Source organism: Leucoraja erinacea, chromosome 27 (assembly GCF_028641065.1).
Source record: "Leucoraja erinacea ecotype New England chromosome 27, Leri_hhj_1, whole genome shotgun sequence".
Taxonomy (NCBI): Eukaryota; Metazoa; Chordata; class Chondrichthyes; order Rajiformes; family Rajidae; genus Leucoraja; species Leucoraja erinaceus.
Genome location: NC_073403.1, coordinates 14,274,108 through 14,293,782, shown reverse-complemented (window position 1 = coordinate 14,293,782; position 19,675 = coordinate 14,274,108). Strand labels below are relative to the sequence as shown.

The window sequence follows — 19,675 nt, the reverse complement described above, 5'->3', positions numbered from 1 at the left end:
TTTCCAACTTCTGAATATTTACTCTCTCTGTCCATATGGGAGCTGCCATTTTTGCTTGTCATTCAACTGAGATTTTGGCTCTGGTTCCCCCTCCCCTCTCCATTAACACAGCCTGACGACTATTTGCAACACATCACATTTCTTTGTCCCCCTCTAAATGCTCCATTAATAACTCATCTTCATAGCAACGCAGGCCTCAACCTATCACAGATGTAGGGCGGCTGCCTCACAGCACCAGAGACCCAGTGCGCCAGAGCTCTGTGTGTAGTTTGCACCAAAGATCTTATAGCGGAGCTATAGGATCTTTGGTTTGCACGTTCACCCTGTGACTGCATGTGTTTCCTCCGGATGCTTTAGTTTCCACCCACATCCCAAAGTGTGGGTTTGTAGGTTAATTGGCCCCTGTAATTTGACCCTGGTGTGTTGGGAGGGGATGCAAAAAGTGAGATCATATAGAATTAGTGTGAACAATGATTGGTCAGCATGGTCTTGGTGGGCCGAAGGGCCTGTTTCCATGCTGTATCTTTCAACCAATCAATGCCATGTCCCTTTCAACAGTACACCCACCTTCCCTGTTAAAGTCTACTTTTTACCGCCTCTTTCCACAGATGCTGCCTGACCTGCTGAGAGTTTCCAGCATTTTCTGTTTGCGTTTCTGATCAGAGATGATTTTAAGAATAAAGAAAATGCAGATCATCAACAGCTTTGGCTCGGACAGTACTGGACAATTCCATGGAAATGCTGATCGCTGGACGGTTGTACTTATCCAGATTTGGGGCCATGCTCTATCCTCTCAGGTTCTGATATGTGTTAATAACTCCTGGCTAGGAACACATCTTTAAAGAAAGGTAATCTTTATATGAAAAAAAATTAAATGAAATCGCAATCTTAATCCAATAAATTGTAAAGCTTTCGTTGTTTTGTCTGGTTTCTTTTCTATCACATTTAGCCACCTCATCCTGACATGGTGCACTATTCTCAGCTGACAGCATCTTTGTCTTCGGCTTCCAAGCTGGAGCTCAGAGGTGCAGCAGTGTCACCTGCCAGTTATAATTTTTCTCACTTGGAAATTGTCAAAACTCTTGCAGTTCTGCATCTCAATCAGTAATTCAATGTCTGGCATATGGTTTCGGTGCAGAAATAGTGATTCTAGATGACACATCCAAAAGATTAAATTACCTCAGTAACAGGGGAGTTTAAAGTTAATGTCAATAAAGTCAGATGTCTTAAAAACCTACCTGCAAAGGAAATTATCTTTTTTGTCTCAAGATTCAAAGTGATATTTACAGTTAACTGCACTCTGAAATGGCTCTGCACTCCACTCAGTACAAACGCAATGTAGGACACCGTAATTCAACCAGTAAGGGCAGTTCAGAACACAGTTGTCTGCCACTTTAATTTTCAGTCTCATTTCCACTCTAATCTTTTTGTCTAGCCTCCTACACTGTTATAACAAGGCCCAATGCAATCTTATGGAATTGCAACTCAACTTCTGCCAGACATTTTGCAGCTATCTCAACTCAATATTAAATTCTGTAATTTTAGATAACTTGCTTTTTCTCAGCATCAGAACTGGCTGGTTCTGCCGAGTGTCATCCATTGTTTGTTTTGTCTCCCTGTTTGCACAGCCTGACCTGCCGATATGACCCATCGCTCTGCACTTTGCAACTTTTACATTGCTTTGTTCTAATTGCCCTCATTAACCCGACTAAGTGACCTCATCCATAATCCATCAGATGGCAACCCTAATTTTACCCCATCATGGAATATTTATTTTATCCATCCAACTCTCTAGCAAATTTATACATAATGTGTTTTTTCACTTACTAAATTCTGCCAAAGGGTCTCCATCTTCAAATGCTAACCATTAACCTGCTGAATGCTTCAGCATTTTGTTTTTATTTCAGATCTTCAACATCTGCAGTTTTTTGATTTTCTACAAATCCTAGAAATGTGTAAAAAGGTAGCTGCTGCACAAAAGCACAGCCCACAAGAAGGTTCTGAAGCTTAGCATTGTGAAGGATTTTGCCATGGGTCATGAGAGGATTCAGATATACAGCAGAATTTGGCAGAGCTCCCTTTCCTTGGGCTTAGGTGCTTAGTTGAGCAACTGCAATCAATTATTTCCCAAATTTCAAAGTGTTTTAGGATTTGTATTATGGATTTAGTACAGCAAAATGAACTGCCCCGGAAACAACAATGGAAATTTGTACAATGGAAAAGGTGTAAATGCAATGACCTATATGGATGATAGCAAGAACCGAGAGATGATAAATCAAAAACTTTAACAAGCTGGTAGTTTTTTTTTTATAGAAAGGCAACTGGTGCAACACAAATACATAAATCTAAAGCAGTTTAAATGGGTAAATGTGTACAAATCTTGCAAAGAGAGCCAAAACTAGACAATCAACCAGTCAGCGTCAAATCCAGAGTTGTGAGAAATTGCAACTTCCTCCACACAGACTGCCTGAGGTAGAGGAAACTGGATAAGTACAAGGACATCTGGATAGCGTGGGGTGAAAAGGAATGCAAGGAGGGAGGGTCATGGGTTGGGCTAAACGCCCCTTTTTTACACTGTGTATAACAAACTTGCCCCATGCAGAAACAAAACCAAAGTTGCTATGAAATGTGAACACCAAAGTAAAATGCTTTGCAGCAAATGTCTGACATGCAGGAGATCAAACCTTATATTTCCTGTAGTCAGAGTCACATACCACACTGCACAAAGGTTCACATGCAATCAACACAAGACACCCTTTTGGTGGAGAGTACTCACCTTCCTGTGATACTCCGCTCGAGGCCGCTCTAAAGCAAAGAAACTAAGTTGATTTTTAATATTAGGGCAAAACAACTAGTAAACAAGGCTGGTAAACCTGACCATAGGTGTCATCAATCCAAGTCACTGCCATATGGTGCGAGATTTATAGATCGATGAGAGTTATTAAACTGCCTTTTATCAATAATTATGGTAATTGAAGGATGAGAATTTGGTGTCAGATGATTTAATAATCAAAGTGTCCTTCTCACATGGACATTACAGTCTCCATGTATAAAAAAACGGCATGACCATTACCACAGAATAAATGTGTAACAATACTATAGAATGCTAAGAGATCAGAGCATAGGTTGCAAATGATTGAAAATAGGAAATACAGCATACATTTAAAACATCACAAAGTTTCCCTCCCATAATGTCGAGACACCATTTAGATTAAACTACTAAAGTGGATTGCCTGCATGACTGCTGCATGCATCCAAAGTAAATCACATCACATGTGGGAAGAGAAAAACTTGCACCATTTTTACGTTGCAACTTGCATCATTTTTATGTTGCAAGAATTGTTTCATGAGGATTCATGAAAGGGAAACAAGAGCACGAGGGAAAAGCCTAGAGTAGCAAGGATAACATATATAAGAGATCATTGTTGTAGCCAAGAAAGGGTTGGCTGCAAATGAGTTGAAGGGTATGGATGATAAATGAATTACTCCAGAGACAAAGACACCGAAAACAGCACAAGAAAAAGGCCAACAATACCCATCCAACCATACATATTTCCTTACCCACAGGTATCAAATCCTCCAGGTGAAGGCAACAAATGAAATTTGCAGCTCGTTTCCAAAAACACCCAAAATTATGAAATGGGTGCTGGCAACGGATCTCCTTGAATGTTCTTCATGATTTTTTAAGATCAAACTAATGAGTTCATTTCTTGCCTTATACCCTGCAGTTCAATGTCTACCCAAGCCCTGAAATTACTTAATGACTCTGGACAGGGAGTTCAGGGAGTTCCAAAAGACACACAACAATTCTAACTCATCTCTATCTTTTATCTTGATTGTAAATCAAAAAACTGCAGTTTGTTGATTTTTGAGCAAACCTATAAGTGTTGAATACAGAAAATGCTGGGAAAACACAATAGGTAAGCAGCAGCTGTGGACAGAGACAGTCAACGTTTTAGGTCAATAATCCTTCATGAGAACTGCAAATATGAATTCTGGTTGGTGGGAAAGCTTGGAGACTACACACAAAATCACTTATGGTTGCCCAATTCACACAGTGCTTTTAAAGTTGTCTACCTGCCATGTAGTGGAAAAAGCAATCAGCTCTAAGAATTCAGCCAGTCAAACAGCATTCGTGGAGGGAAACAGAAAGTCAAGATTTCTGGTCAACACCCAGCCCAGAGGAAAGGTCTTGACCTGAAATGGCGTCCATTCGTTTCGCTCCACAGATGCTGCTTGACCTGCCGTTCCTACAGCAGATGGTATTTTGCTCAGGATTCAGCATTCTATTATGCTACATAAACAGTCACTGCACAATAGTACACAGATTTGGTGTTAATATATCAGCAAGGATGTCATCCAATGGCAAGGGTGCAGAGAAGATTTATGGACCGAGCTGTCGGAAGAGGTAGTTGAGGCAGGTACTATCCCAGTGTTTAAGACACATTTGGATCAGTACATGGATAGGATAGGTTTACAGGGATATGGGCCAAATGCAGACAGATGGGACTACTGTAAATGGAGCATGTTGGTCGGTATGGACAACTGGGCTGAAGGGCCTGTTTCTACGCCATATGACTCCATATCCAACTAACAGAAAATAGCCACCCAGGATAAATTAGTAATTTTCATTGCATTAGGTTACTTATGGGGAGCCACAGGTGCTAAAGCCCATGACACAGGATCAACTGTACTGTATACAAATCCACTGATGATATAAAGGCAGGCGAGTTAGTAAATTGTGAGATGGACACAAAGAGACTGCAGGATAAAAAAAAAGGTATATTAAATGAGTAAGCAGATGAAAAGCACCGTGGGAAATGATCGGGTTTTCCATTTTGGAATGGGAAAAAAAAGGCGTATTATTACTTAAATGGAATGAGACCACAAATATTGCAAAGTGATCTGTGAAATCATGTACATGAAACATGAAGTTAGCATATTGCGACAAATAATTAGGAAGGCTAGTTGCACGTAGTATAAGAGTAGCAACGTTTTAATGCAACTTTACAGCATGGTGGTGAGACCACACCTGGGGTGATGTAGGTAGTTTTGCTTTTAATATTTAAAGAAGGATGTACTCAAACAAGAGGCAGCACAGTCATGGCACACTAGGTCGATGCTCTGGATGAAAAAGGTTATTTACAAAGGAAGTTTGACCAGGTTGCACTGATACTCAGTGGCGTTTAGAAGAATGACAAGTAATCTGATTGAAACATAAGATTCTAAGTAGGATTGACGGGATGGATTTAGAGAAGTTGTTTATTTTAATGGGGATATCTGGAACTGGGGGGCAGAGCATAATTTCAGAGTAATGCGAGGCAAAGATCTTAGACTTATACAGAACAGAAAGTGGTCCTTCAACCCACCAGGTCAGCATCTTTCCAACTTTGCCTATTTAAGGGCAAAAGACAAACTCTGGAAGAACTCCAGGTGAACCAGCAAGCCTTTTTGGGGTTTTTTTGCTCTAGATGTATTGTGTGTTCGCTTTTGTTTCATTAGTGTCTGACCAAGTAGGTGAAGGAAGGAATTTCTTCCCTCACAAGACTATTACAAAATATGAATGAGGTTGGGCCATCTGGCCTCTCAAATCTCCCCTGCCATTCAACATGATCTGCTTTATGCTGGCCTCGGTTCTTCCTCTGGGAGAGCCACACAGCCCTCAAATCTACAATCTTACAAAAATGCACCTTCACCTTTATTTTAATGATAATGCTTAAATTTTCTGGGGTAGAGAATTCCAGAGATTCACCACCCTTCACAAGACAATAATTGTATTATAAATTAATAGATGGTGTTACTTTAGTGCTTGTTGGAAATTTTTGTCAAAACACTATCGTAATCCCACAAGATGAAATGAAAGTCTGTATCAAAAGCATCATATATTTGGAAAATATTAAACAATTACACTTGAAAACTATTATATGAGCACATTATACAGGCCATCCAGAGTGTTTGCTTTGAACTTACTTTGTTAGAAAATGACACACAAAGATTCAAAAGGAATAATTTTGAAGAAAAACGTGGGCCAAATTATTTCATTCCTTCATGATCTGAAGCAAGTTGTTTTTCCAAATGTCACTCAACACAACTTGATTTGCCAATGGTGGTGTGAAAAAGCAATTTTGGTACTGAATAAAATGACACGGTGTAGGCCATGAAAACCTTTTTTCGAAGCGCCCTGGACAACCTGTGCTACATACATCTATAATCTGTGACAGACATGGACACGATTGTGCATTTTCCTGTTGACTTTTTAAACTGTGTCACTATCTGATGTGCCATTACATAATCTTGAACCATAAGAATACACTCGAGTCATGCTACTGAGGAATATGGAACCATCAATATTATGCAATTGCACATGATTATCAATTCAAAAATTACTACCACATGTACCATAATAACTGGTAATGCAGTTGGGGGAAATTACTTCATCCCTCAGATACTGGTTATCCTATCTGATCTACGTTGGACTATTGCAACGTTTAAGATGCAGTTAGACAGTTACATGGATAGGACAGGTTTGAAGGGATATGGACCAAACACAGGCAGGTTGGACTAGTGTTGCTGGGACATGTTGGCCGGTGTAGGCATGTTGGGCCTGTTTCCACACTGTATCACTCTATGGCTCTACCGTTGCAATTTGTTCCCTGTACAAATTTATTACCCTATGAGCATTAACAAGGCTCGGGGGGGGGGGGGGGGGGGTACGTACGATGGCTGCCTTGCCAACGGTCTGTCCCGTCTTTTTCCTTCTTTGTTGTTTTTAATTTGGTGTAAAATGTATGTTCTAGTGTACTTTTCGTTTTGTATTATGTGGGGGAGTGGTGGGGTGGTGGGGGAAACTTTTTAAAATCTCTTTCCTCGACGGAGATGCGACTTTTTACCGTGTCGTATCTCCGTCCGCACTGCGGTCTAACATCGTGGAACTGGCGGCATCTTGCTGGGACCTCAGAGCTCCAACCGAGGAAGTCTGCGGACTTAACAACGTGGAGCTTGCTTTCCCTGGTCAGCGACCTTATTTCGGGAGCTCCAAGCCGCGGGAGCTTCAACCGACCCGATCGCGGGAGCTTCAATCACCCTGACGTAGGAGCTTCGATCGCCGGCTGCGGGAGCTTCAATCGCCCCGACCGTGGGAGAAAAGGAGGAAAGTAGATAAAACTTTATTGCCTTCCATCACAGTGGTGAATGGGGGGGGGCATTGTGGTGGAGGTTTATGTCACATTTTTATGTAGTTGTGTGTCTTGTTGCTTTTTTTGGCAAACCAAATTCCGCGTATGGCAAACCAAATTCCGCGTATGTTGCAAAACATACTTGGCTAATAAATTACGATTATGATTATGAAGAACAATCATTACAACATGTCCGCCTTAATTTCTCAGTGATGTTTCCATGGTCAATTCTATGTTCATTACTGCAGTATTGGGCATAAAAATAATCCACACATTTTTTACACTAAATTAAAAAGAAAGTATATTCTGAATCACTTCAATATTAAAATCTATTTATACATTGTGCATGTGTACACTACTACATATAGGAAATATATTAAATGTGATTTTTGCACATTTATTTTGTGTGCATATTGTAATTGGTAACTTTAATTTTAACTCCCAATAACATAATTCATGGGGTAATTCAACTTTAAAGTTTACTAGACCAAGTGCAGACCCGTTGGGTCTGTTTTCCCAAAGCGCGTTTTTGGGGGGGGGGGGGGGGGGGGGGGGGGGGGGGGGGGGGGGGGGAGTGAGGTGCGGCGTCACACTAACCACCTGGGTCTATTGGGTCTGTTCCTCCAAAGCACGGTTGCGGGGTGGGAATCTGGCTGGGGCTGGTGCAAAGGCATATGTAAATGGATCCATCCCGATTGGACATATGTGAGCATTGGGCATTGTGACATCACACGATGGAAACGAATCAAAAGGCAGACAGGCAGCCGGACGGACGCCGGCAGCCACAGACTTTTATATAATACTAGACCAAGTGCAGACCCGTTGGGTCTGTTTCCCCAACAGCGTTTGCAGGGGGGGGGGGGGGGGGGGGGGGGGGGGGGGGGGGGGGGCGGAGGGTGTGAAGGGGGAGGGAGGGAGGAGGAAACGGGAAGACGGGATAGATTTAATTTACAAGGAGTGAAATAAAACCCAACTACATGAAAAATGAGAACACCATGATTGCCAGCATGATAACCTGAGTGACGATGGATATTGCAGTCAGTTCAATAATAAAATGAACAATAAAAATTTGAAGCCAAATATGGAAAATGCTGGAAGCTTTCAGAAGTTCAGAGAAATTGCATCCCAAATTTTCTCTTTCAGATCTGATCATCTGGCTAAGAAATTACTGCATTTTCTAGAATTCATCACGACAAACAACTAACGCAATACTCAACCATTCCACAACCATCGTCGAGGGTTCATTTAGATAAGTACTGGGAAGCATCAGCTTCACTGATTGGTATGAGAGCTTTATATAGACACAAAGAATTATGTCTTACAGGAGAACCAGGGAAACATATTGCAAATATTGAACAGTAAAGAAAATTAAAAACTATTTAAATCATATGAGTCAAATCAAGAAAGTCAATTTTCTTTTGGCAAGTGGGTTGTGGAAGTAGGGATATCATGCAAAGAATCTCACCCAGGTTATTATACAAGTATATAATATTGAGCTAGAGCACTGACAGGCTGAAGGTTACAACACCATTAAAAGTGAAAAGGCACCAGACACAAATGGACTTCAGCATAAATAAGTTTATTTTGCATCCAATGAAAAAGCAAATGCTAACTATAATCTTAGACTATGTAACATCTGAACCAACTGTCTGAACAGAATCCGATGATATATGGTATCCACATTGATTCCACGTTAAAAATAAATAAAATTAAAATGCATTTGGAGCTCTTTTGGAAAGTTTCAATCTAGACATGTTTAGGTTTGAATATAACCGCAAATATTTTATTTTGATGTCTCGACCTTCCATGAAATACAAACATCGTGGATCTTTGTAACTCATCTGCTTCAGATGATGGTATTTATGTTGCATTAGCTCATTGATTAATTTAATTATGTGCATTTGATCAGATGTTTCAGGTGTTTCTATGAAACAAACTAGAAGTGTATAAAAAGGGAAATCAACAAATGAACATAATTGCATTCAGAACATCAAAGATATTAAGAAAGAAAGTTACCATGTATACTGTTCTCTATGAGCTTCATTGCACCCTATAACAATAAACTAATCTGAATCAGACATGACCCAGACAGAGAGAAAGTGTCAAATTGATCTCTAAAGCCCCTGTCCCACTGTACGAGGTAATTCAAGAGGTCTCCCGAGTTTTAAAAAAAATCAAACTTGTGGTAAGTACGTAGAATGTACTTACCGGGTACGTCGGAGCTTGGAACGTCTCTTAGCAGCTCGCAACACTAAAGGCAGGTGTTCTGGAAACGCGGTAAACTCGTGAAGTTTTTTCAACAGTGTGAAAAATGTCCACGAGAGCCCCGAGTACCTACGAACGGCCATTACCGTAATTCTCCGAGTTCGAATCAGGGGAAACGCGGGAGAATTGAATTACCTCGTACAGCGGGACAGGGGCATTAGATGAGATTCAACAAACCCATACACCAACTTCTATGTCTATGTCAGTGTCAGACAAAACTTTGTCAGTTTTCTGAAATGTAAATTTATGCCTGCCAACATTGGCACAATAACTTACCACCAAATAGTCCCACGTCCTGCAGGCTCTCGACACCTAGCTTTTCAGACACCCACCGCTAGGGCAGCAATTCCAAAAAAAGACATGGCAACAAAAAGAGAACCACCATTAATAGCTTTACTATACACTTCTGTGATATTTTACATAACTTTCATTGTGCTAAAAATAAACAAATTGCAACATCAGAACCAGATGAACAGCATGTAATGCTGAAGAACCCCTGGGGTAGATGAAAAACACCATTGTGAACCACACACTACCACCATGGAGATGCCAAAACCTGCCTCCAGTGAGTGTCACAGAGATGATGAAGATGAATACCACCCTGTCCACCAGAAATGGCAGAAGGTAATGACTTAACAAATTCCACAACTCGGATCATACAAGGCCACAATGGAGGAGGGTAACCTCAAACTAGAGGAATAGATACAGGTGTTTTTCTTTTCTGTTTTTGATTATTAGAAGAATCCTTGTGAATTATAGTTTGTGGCCATCTGTTCTCTTTGTGCAGAACCAGACAAAACACATTTGGTTGTTAGGCAGTAGGCATTCAATAGAGAAATTATATCTCTCTCTCTCCATCTCCTTTGTTAATTATAATCACTGACTATTCTGGAGTATTTTAGATAGAATGTTGGTGGTATCTAGATTTGTCAGCTTGCAATCACCTTCAATCTTTACAATGGCTTTTGTTTACAAAAAAAGTTTGTTGCTTTCATTTGACCCGATTCCTAACCATTTCTGGTTCCTTTGAGAAGATATCCGTAACTGTTGCATATATTTCAGCCATTTTTTCTTCCAGTGAAAAACTGATTTACAGCAGGATCTTGATGAGAAAGATTTTGCCCAGCATTATGACCCCCAAATATAGATCTAACATGAAATAAGTGTGGCTAAGGGGAGAATCTTATAGATGTTTATAAAAATATGAGGGACATAATTTTGAGGGACTTAACCTGACTCTTGGGCCCCACCTAACGCACTGGCCCTCCTCACAGAATGGCCGTCTCCATTTTCCAACTCTCGGATCCGACTGGATGAAGCCACTTACTTAGGAAATGTGGGAGATGTGCTGGTTTGCAGACGAGACTGAAACAACATGGTTTCAAGGTGAAATGGGAGAAATTTAAAGGAGATCTGAAGGGTAAACTTTTCACACTGAGAATGGTAGTGATCTGGAACAAGACGCCAGAATATCGTAAGGGCAAATACACTGACAATGTTCCAAGTAATTTGGACAACTACTTGGATAGAAAAGGCATAAAGGGACGCTGGCCTAATGTAAGCAAATGGAATTAGTGTAGATAGGCATCACAGTCTGCATGGATAATGTTGGCTGAAACAACCCATTTCTGTGCCGTTTGATTCCATGGTAGGAAACTATGGGGTATTGAAACAAATAAGGAACAACATGAACTAAAATGAAACTTGACTTACCAAAAATGACATGGGAAAGCTGGATTGTCACTAAACAGGCACTTCCATTAGGAGATCTAGTTTAAAACAGAAAATTGTTATAAGAACATCGGGAAGAAAAGACAGTTATGCCATGTGTGAATATGTGAGACAAGAGTGCTGGAGTAGCTCAGAGGCAAGGCAGCATCTCTGGAGAACATGGATAGATGACGTGTCTGGTTGGGAGTATTGAGAAACATAGTGACTTTGTTTTTTAAAGTCCAAACATCCCTGATGGAGGCACCACAGGTGGGTAGGGTGGTGAAGGTGGCTCTACTTCCTTCTTTAGTTTACTTCCTTCATTACTCAGGGTGTAGAACAGAAGTGCATGGAGATTATAAAATATTGATTAGGCTATAATAACTGGGGTGCTCTGCATAGTTCTGGTTAACGCACTATTGGAAAGGCTTGATTGCACTGAAGAAAGTGCAAAGGAGATTCAAAAGGATGTTCCCTGTGATGGTGCTTTTCAGGTATGAGGAGGACACATTGAGGGGTAGATTTCCTTGGACTACAGGAAATTGAGGAGGGACCTGATAAAGTTGTACAGAATGATGAGAGGCATACATAGGATAGATAATGGTAAACTTTCCCCCGTGGTCAAGCTGTCTAAAACTAGAAGACATAGCTTTAGGATAATGGATAAGAGATTTTGAGGTGATCTGGAAAATACTTTTTTTTCCAACAGAGTGGGTGGTTGGAATCTGGAACCCACTGTCTGAGGGGTGGTGGAGGCAGATATTTAAGAAATATTCAGATGACTATTTATTTTTTTCTACCTTGACTCCATCTTTTCTCTCCTGCTCTGGTCCCTTCCCACCTAAACCTTCGCTACTTTGAATTTCCAATTCCTGGTCCTAACTACTGTTTTCACCATGAACATACAACCCTTCTACATCACCATCTCATGTCAGAAATGTCTAAGGGCTCTCTACTAATTGTCCAAGGGTGACCATGAGCTTTGCATTGCCTACGACTACAACTCTGATATTGTTCTGTGGCACTGTTCGTAGAGACCCTGCATCATAGACAGGGGTTTAATGTTGACCCTGGGTGTTCTGTGTGGAATTCTCCTCCAGGTTCTCAGTTTCCTCCCAAATCCCCAAGATGTACGGCTGGTAGGTTATGCATAGTCAAGTATTTGCTCCAATCAGCATCAAATGGTTGAGAGCTTCACGCTCCATGGCGTGACTCCATCTACAATTCATGATGCCATCATAATCAAAGAATTATCGCAGTCATCGGTCCTTCTATTCCTAGGTATCATTTAGACTTTGCTTTATTTTAGAGATACAACGTGTAAATAGGCACTTCGGCCCACCGAGACCGCGTTGATAAGCGATCACTCCATACACTAGCACTATCCTACACATTAGGGACAATTTACAGAAGCCAATTAACCTACAAACCTGGAAAGACACAAAATGCTTCTGAAGAAGGGTCTCGACCCAAAACGTCACCCATTCCTCCCCCCCCCAGAGATGCTGCCTGTCCCGCTGAGTTACTCCAGCACTTTGTGCCTATCTTAGATTTAAACCAGCATCTGCAGTTCTTTCCTACACAACCTACAAACCTGTATGTCTTTGGAATATGAGAGGAAACCAGAGCACACGGAGAAAACCCATGCAGTCACAGGGAGAACATACAAACTCCGTAAAGACAGCACCCGTAGTTGGGATCGAACCCGGGTCTCTGGCACTGTAAGGCAGCAACTCTACTGCTGCGTCACTGTGCCGATTTTCTATTTGGTGGTGTTTCTAATTGATCCAAGGTGATATTTAGGTAGCTGGGCTACAGTTCCCAGGACACATTCTATGCCCCCATTTCATATGAACGCATTGAGTGCTGCACAAGTCCTCCGTCACCTTAATATGCTATTGACCATTGGTGGCAGTGTGCCTGCTATTTTTTCTTCCAGACTTTATTTATAAAATGCATATGCAATCCATCCAGGATGGAAGCTTTATCACATTTGGTCTGTTTATTTATGAATTCACTTGTTTTCTCCTCCTCCCTCATCTCATCATCCCACCTTCTATTTCACGTAGATACTAAAGCAAAATTCAGGCATTATGGGAGGTGGGGGGGAAAGAAGAGAGAGAAAGGGTTTGTGTTCCTAGAAAATGCTCCACATTGCAATTTTCTTTATCATGAAGCCAAGTATCTGTGCATATGTCAAGTAGGGAGTTGGAAATAGAGTGATTTATTTACTTTTTTCACATGAAATCCATGAGATAAAATTTCATTTCTTATCAAAAACCTTTGGCAATGGGTAAATATCAGTAATCCAAACATAACATGGGGTCACCTGCAATGATTTGACATTTCTGCCATCTCTAATGATACTAAACTGACAATCCCTGAATATACCTGCTTCCATTCCAGTATGAGGAAGGGTTCCGAGCAGAAAGACACCTATCCATGTACCTGTATTCCAGGGATGCCGCCTGACCCACTGAGTTACTCAAGCACTCTGCATCTTTTATTTGTAAACCAGAAACTACAGTTCCTTATGTCTCCATTCTTATCTGTTTTTTGCGGGGTGTAGGGTTTAAAGTAATATTTTTTTACCGTTATAATTTAACTTCTAAATTCCACTTATGGTTGTTTTTTTTTTACTTCTTTACCAATCCCTTTGTATCTTCTCTCACCTTAGACACCTCAGCTGATTTGGACCTAGACGGCAATTGTTCCCTTTATCTTTACTCAGCCACGGACTCTCACAAATGTCCAGTGTGTTTTTCCTTGCAGCAGAACATTTCCTGCATTCCATTTCAAATGTTCACCGACTTTTAGCTATTTTATCCTCCAAGTTTAATTCTCAGCCCCTCAAAAATCAGTTTTACTCCAATCTATAAATCTGTTTTTTTGTCATGTTTATAACTATCTTCACCCTAAAGCACAATATATTATGATTTCTATTGGCTCTATGTTGTCTCATCTTCACTTCTATCAGCCTTGATTAATTCTTTATTGATCAAAGCTTCTGGCAGATGTTGAGGTGTGAATCACTTCTGTTGAAGTGAGGGGAAATCGGATCACCCTAAAAGAGTAAAAGATGTAGTGGTACCCAGGAACAACCCTGCAGCACACAGTAACATTACATATTGCCAGTATCAGGCATACATCCACAGATTTTCCAAAAAAATATCAGAGGCAGCAATGCTCAGGAGAATGGGTGGTGGGGTGAGTAGGGTCCCAGACACACACCAGCTCAAATAGTACGGCCCTAAGAACAAAGATATATAATTTGGCCTGTTTTGCACTCCACATGAAGAGGCGAGGTTTGAAACATGGAACATCAGGATTATCATGGACAACCCTAGTCAGAATTGACCCGATTGCCATTCTGCTTAAATTGCAGATAAAATTACAATGCGATACACCACTGGGTGGCGCCAGCAATGGCTTCTTCGCCAACAGTCTGTCCTTTCCTTCCTTGTGTTTTAATTGTACGTGTTAAATGTGTTTTTAGTGTTCTTTAGCTGTAGGTGGTTGGGGAAATGCTTTCTAATCTCTTACCTCGAGGGGAATGCAATCTGTATCGTATCTCTGTCTGCACCTTGGCCTAACATTAAGGAGTTGGCGGCCTTTGCTGGAGATCGATTTTGAGAACTCCACCGCAGTCACCTGCGGACTTGCCATCGAGGAGCCCACGATTCCCTTGCCAAGGGTCAACCTTGGAGCTCCAACCGTGGGTGCTTGCGGATTTAACATCACGGAGTCCACGGTCTCTGGTCAGAGACCGACTTCGATAACTCCAAAGGCGGTCAAACCTCCGTGGGAGATTTGACCGCCCCGACACGGGGACTTCGACCGCTTCGATGGTGGTTCAACTGCCGCGACCGTGGGAGAATAAAGAGGAAGAAGATTGGACATTTTTGCCTTCCATCAGTGAGGAATGTGGGGAATCCGCTGTGGTGGATGTTTATGTTAACTTTTATGTAGTTGTGTGTCTTGTTGCTTTTTTTTCGTAAGGCTGTATGGTAATTTGCATATCACTGCACCTTTATTGGTACACGTGACAATAAAAGACCTTTGAAACACTTGACCTGCTTCTGGAATCAGAATCCAAAAGAGAAAGTATGCTTTGCTGGCATGAATAGGTTACTCAGGTGTATTTTTATCCTGAGATGCTGTCTCACTCGTTGAGTTACTCTCGCAGTTTATGTCTATCTTTGGTATAAACCAGCATATGTAGTTCTTTATTTCTCCAAAATGGCACAACTGTTTGAGAGGTAATGACCACAGGAGACTCCTGAACAACTTGGAGGTCATCCACCTCTTAATATACCTGGTGTGCCAACATGGTACAATCTATGACATTTTCCACATCCCCAATCCTCAATGCAGTCAGAAAAGATTTGTAGCTGGGCACATTTCCTGTAGGCAGTCACCACGAAAATGGAAATTCCCTGATCTCCCAAATCCAGCAGGAGGAGCACACCACTGCCCTAGCTTCTATATCCTTTATTCCCAGTCCCTTCTACTGAAAATAAAACCCCAACTAATCACTTCTCAGTCCCTCACCAAACCCAGGCAGTCATCAAAGCCTGTAATTTATCTTTACTAAGCACACATACTCTTTGCTTAATTTTCAGCACTGATTCATATTAAGTCACCTCCTATGTTTGACTGCCTCCAGCTTCCTTGTTTTATACTGAGCACTGTGTGCAAAGCTCTGCAGACAAAAACTCATTTTTAAAAGGATTTCATCATCTAAATATCTAACCATCATTTTAGACCCATTTCTTAGCTGTAATTGCCCTTCCTTTATTCTTGTTAATGCTCGTTTCAAGTTCAGTTTATATTTCAGCTTACATTTCTTTTCCTTTTCCCCTTACTTGCTTAAAATCAGTGCCCCTTCTTCCGAGTTCAGGAAGGGCCCATCTCCAGTATCAGAAATGGTGCATTAATGCATTAACTCTTTCCCACAGCAGCTCATGAATTCTCCTGATCCAAGTACTTATTTGCCAATTTGTACATGCTCTTGGTTCGCTTTTAACTTGGATCCTATTACATGATATTTTTTCAAAAATAACTTATTTCTCTTCCTACCAATGCTGTTTGTTTCAGATTGGTCACAACAGCACATTTTCCCTCCATTTAGGAGCTCTTTTCCAGCAGCCATGAGGGTAACACAACCCTTAGAATTTGTGTTCTTGGTTATAGACCATTATTTTTTCCCCCCAAAAGCAACCTGATTGTAGTCCCCTACATTCTATATTTCTATCTATTCCATCCTTGTTCAGATAGCCTTCTTGGCCAGGAACATGGGATAACATCTAGTTTTTAAAATAGTGCAAAAGGAATTCTTACATTCATCAATATAATGTATGGATTGCAAATGTATTAATCTATTGTATGATCACACATCAATAACCTGTGAACAAAGATACAGTCAAGGTTTCCCTCAGACCACAAAGCTCTAGATCTCAACTTTGTTTAGTTTAGTTTAGAGATATAGCGCGAGTCTGCACCGACCAGCAATCCCCGCATATTAACACTACCCTACACACACCAGGGACAATTTTACATTTACATCAAGCCAATTGACCTGCAAACCTGTACATATACTGTATGGTAGGTCCATATACCTACCACCCTTTGTGTAAAAAAGGTTGCCCCTCAGGATACTATTAAATATTTCCCCCCCCTCACCTAAACCCATGTCCTCTGGATCTTGATGTGCCTACTTTGCTTAAAAGACTCAGTGCATTTACCTTATCTATTCCTCTCATGAACTTATACACTTCTATAAGAATTGCCGAATTAAACTCCATTAGCCATTCCATGGTGCACATACCCAGCTGATCAAAATCCTACTGTACCTCGTGGTAGCCATCTTCACGGCACAATATCACCTATATCAGTGTCTTCTGCAAATTTACTGATCATGCTGTGCACATTCTCATCCAAAGAATTGATATAGATGGCATATTGCAATGCGCCAAGCATCAATCTCCAAAGCACCCTCCTAGTCACAAGCCTACAGTCCAAAAAACAACCTTCCACCAAACTCTGCTTCCTTCTATGAAGATAATCCAGTTAGTTAGCTCTCCATGGATCCCATGCAATCAAACCTTCGAGAGCACCCTACGATGCAGAACATTATCAAAGGCCTTGGTAGAATCCATATGGATTATGTCTATGCCATACGCTCACCAAACCCTGGTTACTTCTTCTAAAAACTCAATAAAATTCATGACACACAACTCCCTCATACAAAACCATATTGATAATCCCTAATCAACCCCTTTTTGCAAATCCATGTGTATGCATATTCCTCACAATCTTCTTCAGAAACTTTCCTACCACATTTGTTAAGGCTTACTGGTCTATAGTTCCCAGGTTTTTCTTAGCAGCTGGTCATCAATCGAGGCCCAAAATTAGCCACACTCCAGTCTTCTAGCACTTCGCCCCTGTCCAACAATCATTCATTATCTAAGCCAGGATTCCTGCAATTTCTTCTGCATCCCACACGGCTGCAAAAATTGGCGTCCTGATGTTATGAAAGACCTGGGAGATTTATCTACCATCATGGTCCTGTATAGTTCTGACCACAATATAGGAAGGACATGATTGTACTGAAAGTGCAGAGGATATTCTGCAAGGTGCTCTCTAGGGTAAAACATTTCAGTTGTGAGGCAAGCCTGAATTTGTTTACTTTGGAGCCGAGGAAGCTGCGAAGGAACCTAATTGTGAAACACAAATTATGAGCAGCGTAGATTAGACAGGTAGCAAACAAGTTCTCCCCTTTGCAAAGGCATAGAAAACCAGAGGTTTATACATGTTGTCAAACCAGAGTTGAGGAGATTATGGTGTAGGAGAGATACAATAATTTCTTTCATCTAAAGGATGTTTGGAATCTTGAAAGTATTGCTTTAGAGGAAGAGACAAGGCCTGGATCTCACACTTCCTCTCGCAATACTGCACCCGAGTCAATCACCCAGGATGGGGTTAGCTCTCCAACCTCCGCCTCTGGTAATGGACAGCGGCACCGATTAAATGCGTACAAAGTGCCGTCTCTCTAGTAACCACCCGCAGGTCCGCGCCCCCAAAGGCCAAGCTGCCCGAACGCTGCGGCTGCTGCTCGACCCACCTGCCGCAACCTGCGGCCTGGTCTCCTCACCCGCGGCCGCTCTCCAGCGACTGGGAGTGCGAGCAACCACGAGCTCCGGCTGCCTTTCCGCGGCGGGCGGGCAACGATGACCGTGCAAAGCCTCAGCCCCTCACTCACTCACCTCACTGCACCTCGGCCAGCGCTCTCCTCTGGGCGGGTACATCCGCCAGATGTCCCGCCTCCACCAGTCACCGCCATTGGTGCAGCTCCAGAGCGTGACGTCGGCGGCCAGGGAGCGGCCACCCACTCCGGCCTGTGATTGGAGCACCCAGCCATCAATCATCCTCCACCTGCCCCTCCCCCAGCGCTCGGTCGCCAGGACGTTGCTAAATACAATACAATCCCGGTCTCCATTACTTTTCGATTTAAAAAAAATAACGAGCGATTGTCTGCACGTAGCAGAACTCCAGCTGTTATTATCCAGGCGCTTGGTGATCGATTTTTTTGTGTGTGTGTGTGTGGGGGTCGTCGTCGTTGCACTTTGACCCAGTGACATCACGTAGTTTAATCGCGACGTTGTCTGAGTTTTTAAGTTTGTTGGCGCGGGTGAAAGTGGGCAGGAGTTAGAACCGGGCCGAAGGAGCCAAGTCGGGGTTTAGGCGGCGACTCCCTCCGTGTGTGGATCCGGAGCCAGGCGGGTCGGGGGGGCCGGCGGTGGGCAGTGCGCAGGCGCGGCGGTGGGCAGACGGCGGCCGTTTCGCTGCTCGGTGTGAGGGAAGGAGGAGGCGGAGCGGCCCCGACCCTCACACACACACACCCACACACAACCCACCGAGCCATAGACGCACCAACGGAACCGGCGGCGTCGCCATCGCCACTCCCCAACCCCACGCTCACGCCACGATCTGCTGGGTAAGGTGTTAAACTCCGGCGATGTGCTTTTCCAGTGGTCAGGCTTCTCGGGCCTACTTGTGTTCAAGGCCTAGAGTGGCGCTTGGTCAGCCCACCCCAACCTCAGGCGTCCCACACTACCTCCCATCTCCACCATCAGTCTGAAGAAGGGTCTAGACCCGAAACGTCACCTATTCCTTCTCTCCAGAGATGCTGCCTGCCCCGCTGAGTTACCCCAACATTTTGTGTCATCTTTGGGTTTAAACGGGCATCTACAGTTCCTTCCTACACATCCACAGCCCGGCAGCGGTTCCACTCCCACTTCACTCCTGGCAGTGAACATAAGGTAGGCAAGGGCACGGAAGGAACGTGGTACCATAGAAGTATACTGCAGGGTTAGAAGAAGGGTTTCGACCTGAAACATCACCCATTCCTTCTCTCCCGAGATGCTGCATATCCCGCTGAGTTACTCCAACATTCTGTGTCTATCTTCGGTGTAAACCAGCATCTGCCGTTCCTTCCTACGCATGATATTGTCGGTTCCACAACA

The 19,675-nt window shown here is 42.5% G+C and overlaps 2 protein-coding genes across 4 annotated transcripts in view; one reads left to right on the top strand and one right to left on the bottom strand.

The window, feature by feature from the left end:
- The window catches only part of strada (STE20 related adaptor alpha), a 36,378-nt gene extending 17,882 nt beyond the window's left edge, over positions 1-18,496 (bottom strand). The window contains exons 1-4 of one of the 3 annotated variants that reach the window (XM_055657110.1): positions 18,416-18,496; positions 11,154-11,209; positions 9,717-9,774; positions 2,777-2,805 (exon numbers count right to left, since the gene is read on the bottom strand). In XM_055657110.1, the coding sequence (XP_055513085.1) occupies positions 2,777-2,805; positions 9,717-9,774; positions 11,154-11,165 (99 nt within the window). In that variant the 5' untranslated portion in view covers positions 11,166-11,209; positions 18,416-18,496. Of the gene's footprint in view, positions 1-2,776; positions 2,806-9,716; positions 9,775-11,153; positions 11,210-18,273; positions 18,291-18,415 lie in introns of those variants that run through there. The other 2 variants (XM_055657111.1, XM_055657112.1) reach the window with 2 other exon arrangements.
- Positions 18,497-18,644: 148 nt separating this feature from the next.
- The window catches only part of ddx42 (DEAD (Asp-Glu-Ala-Asp) box helicase 42), a 40,409-nt gene continuing 39,378 nt past the window's right edge, over positions 18,645-19,675 (top strand). Inside the window, exon 1 of the mRNA XM_055657107.1 lies at positions 18,645-19,146. The gene's annotated coding sequence lies outside the window, so the exon portion shown is untranslated. The remainder of the gene's footprint in view (positions 19,147-19,675) is intronic.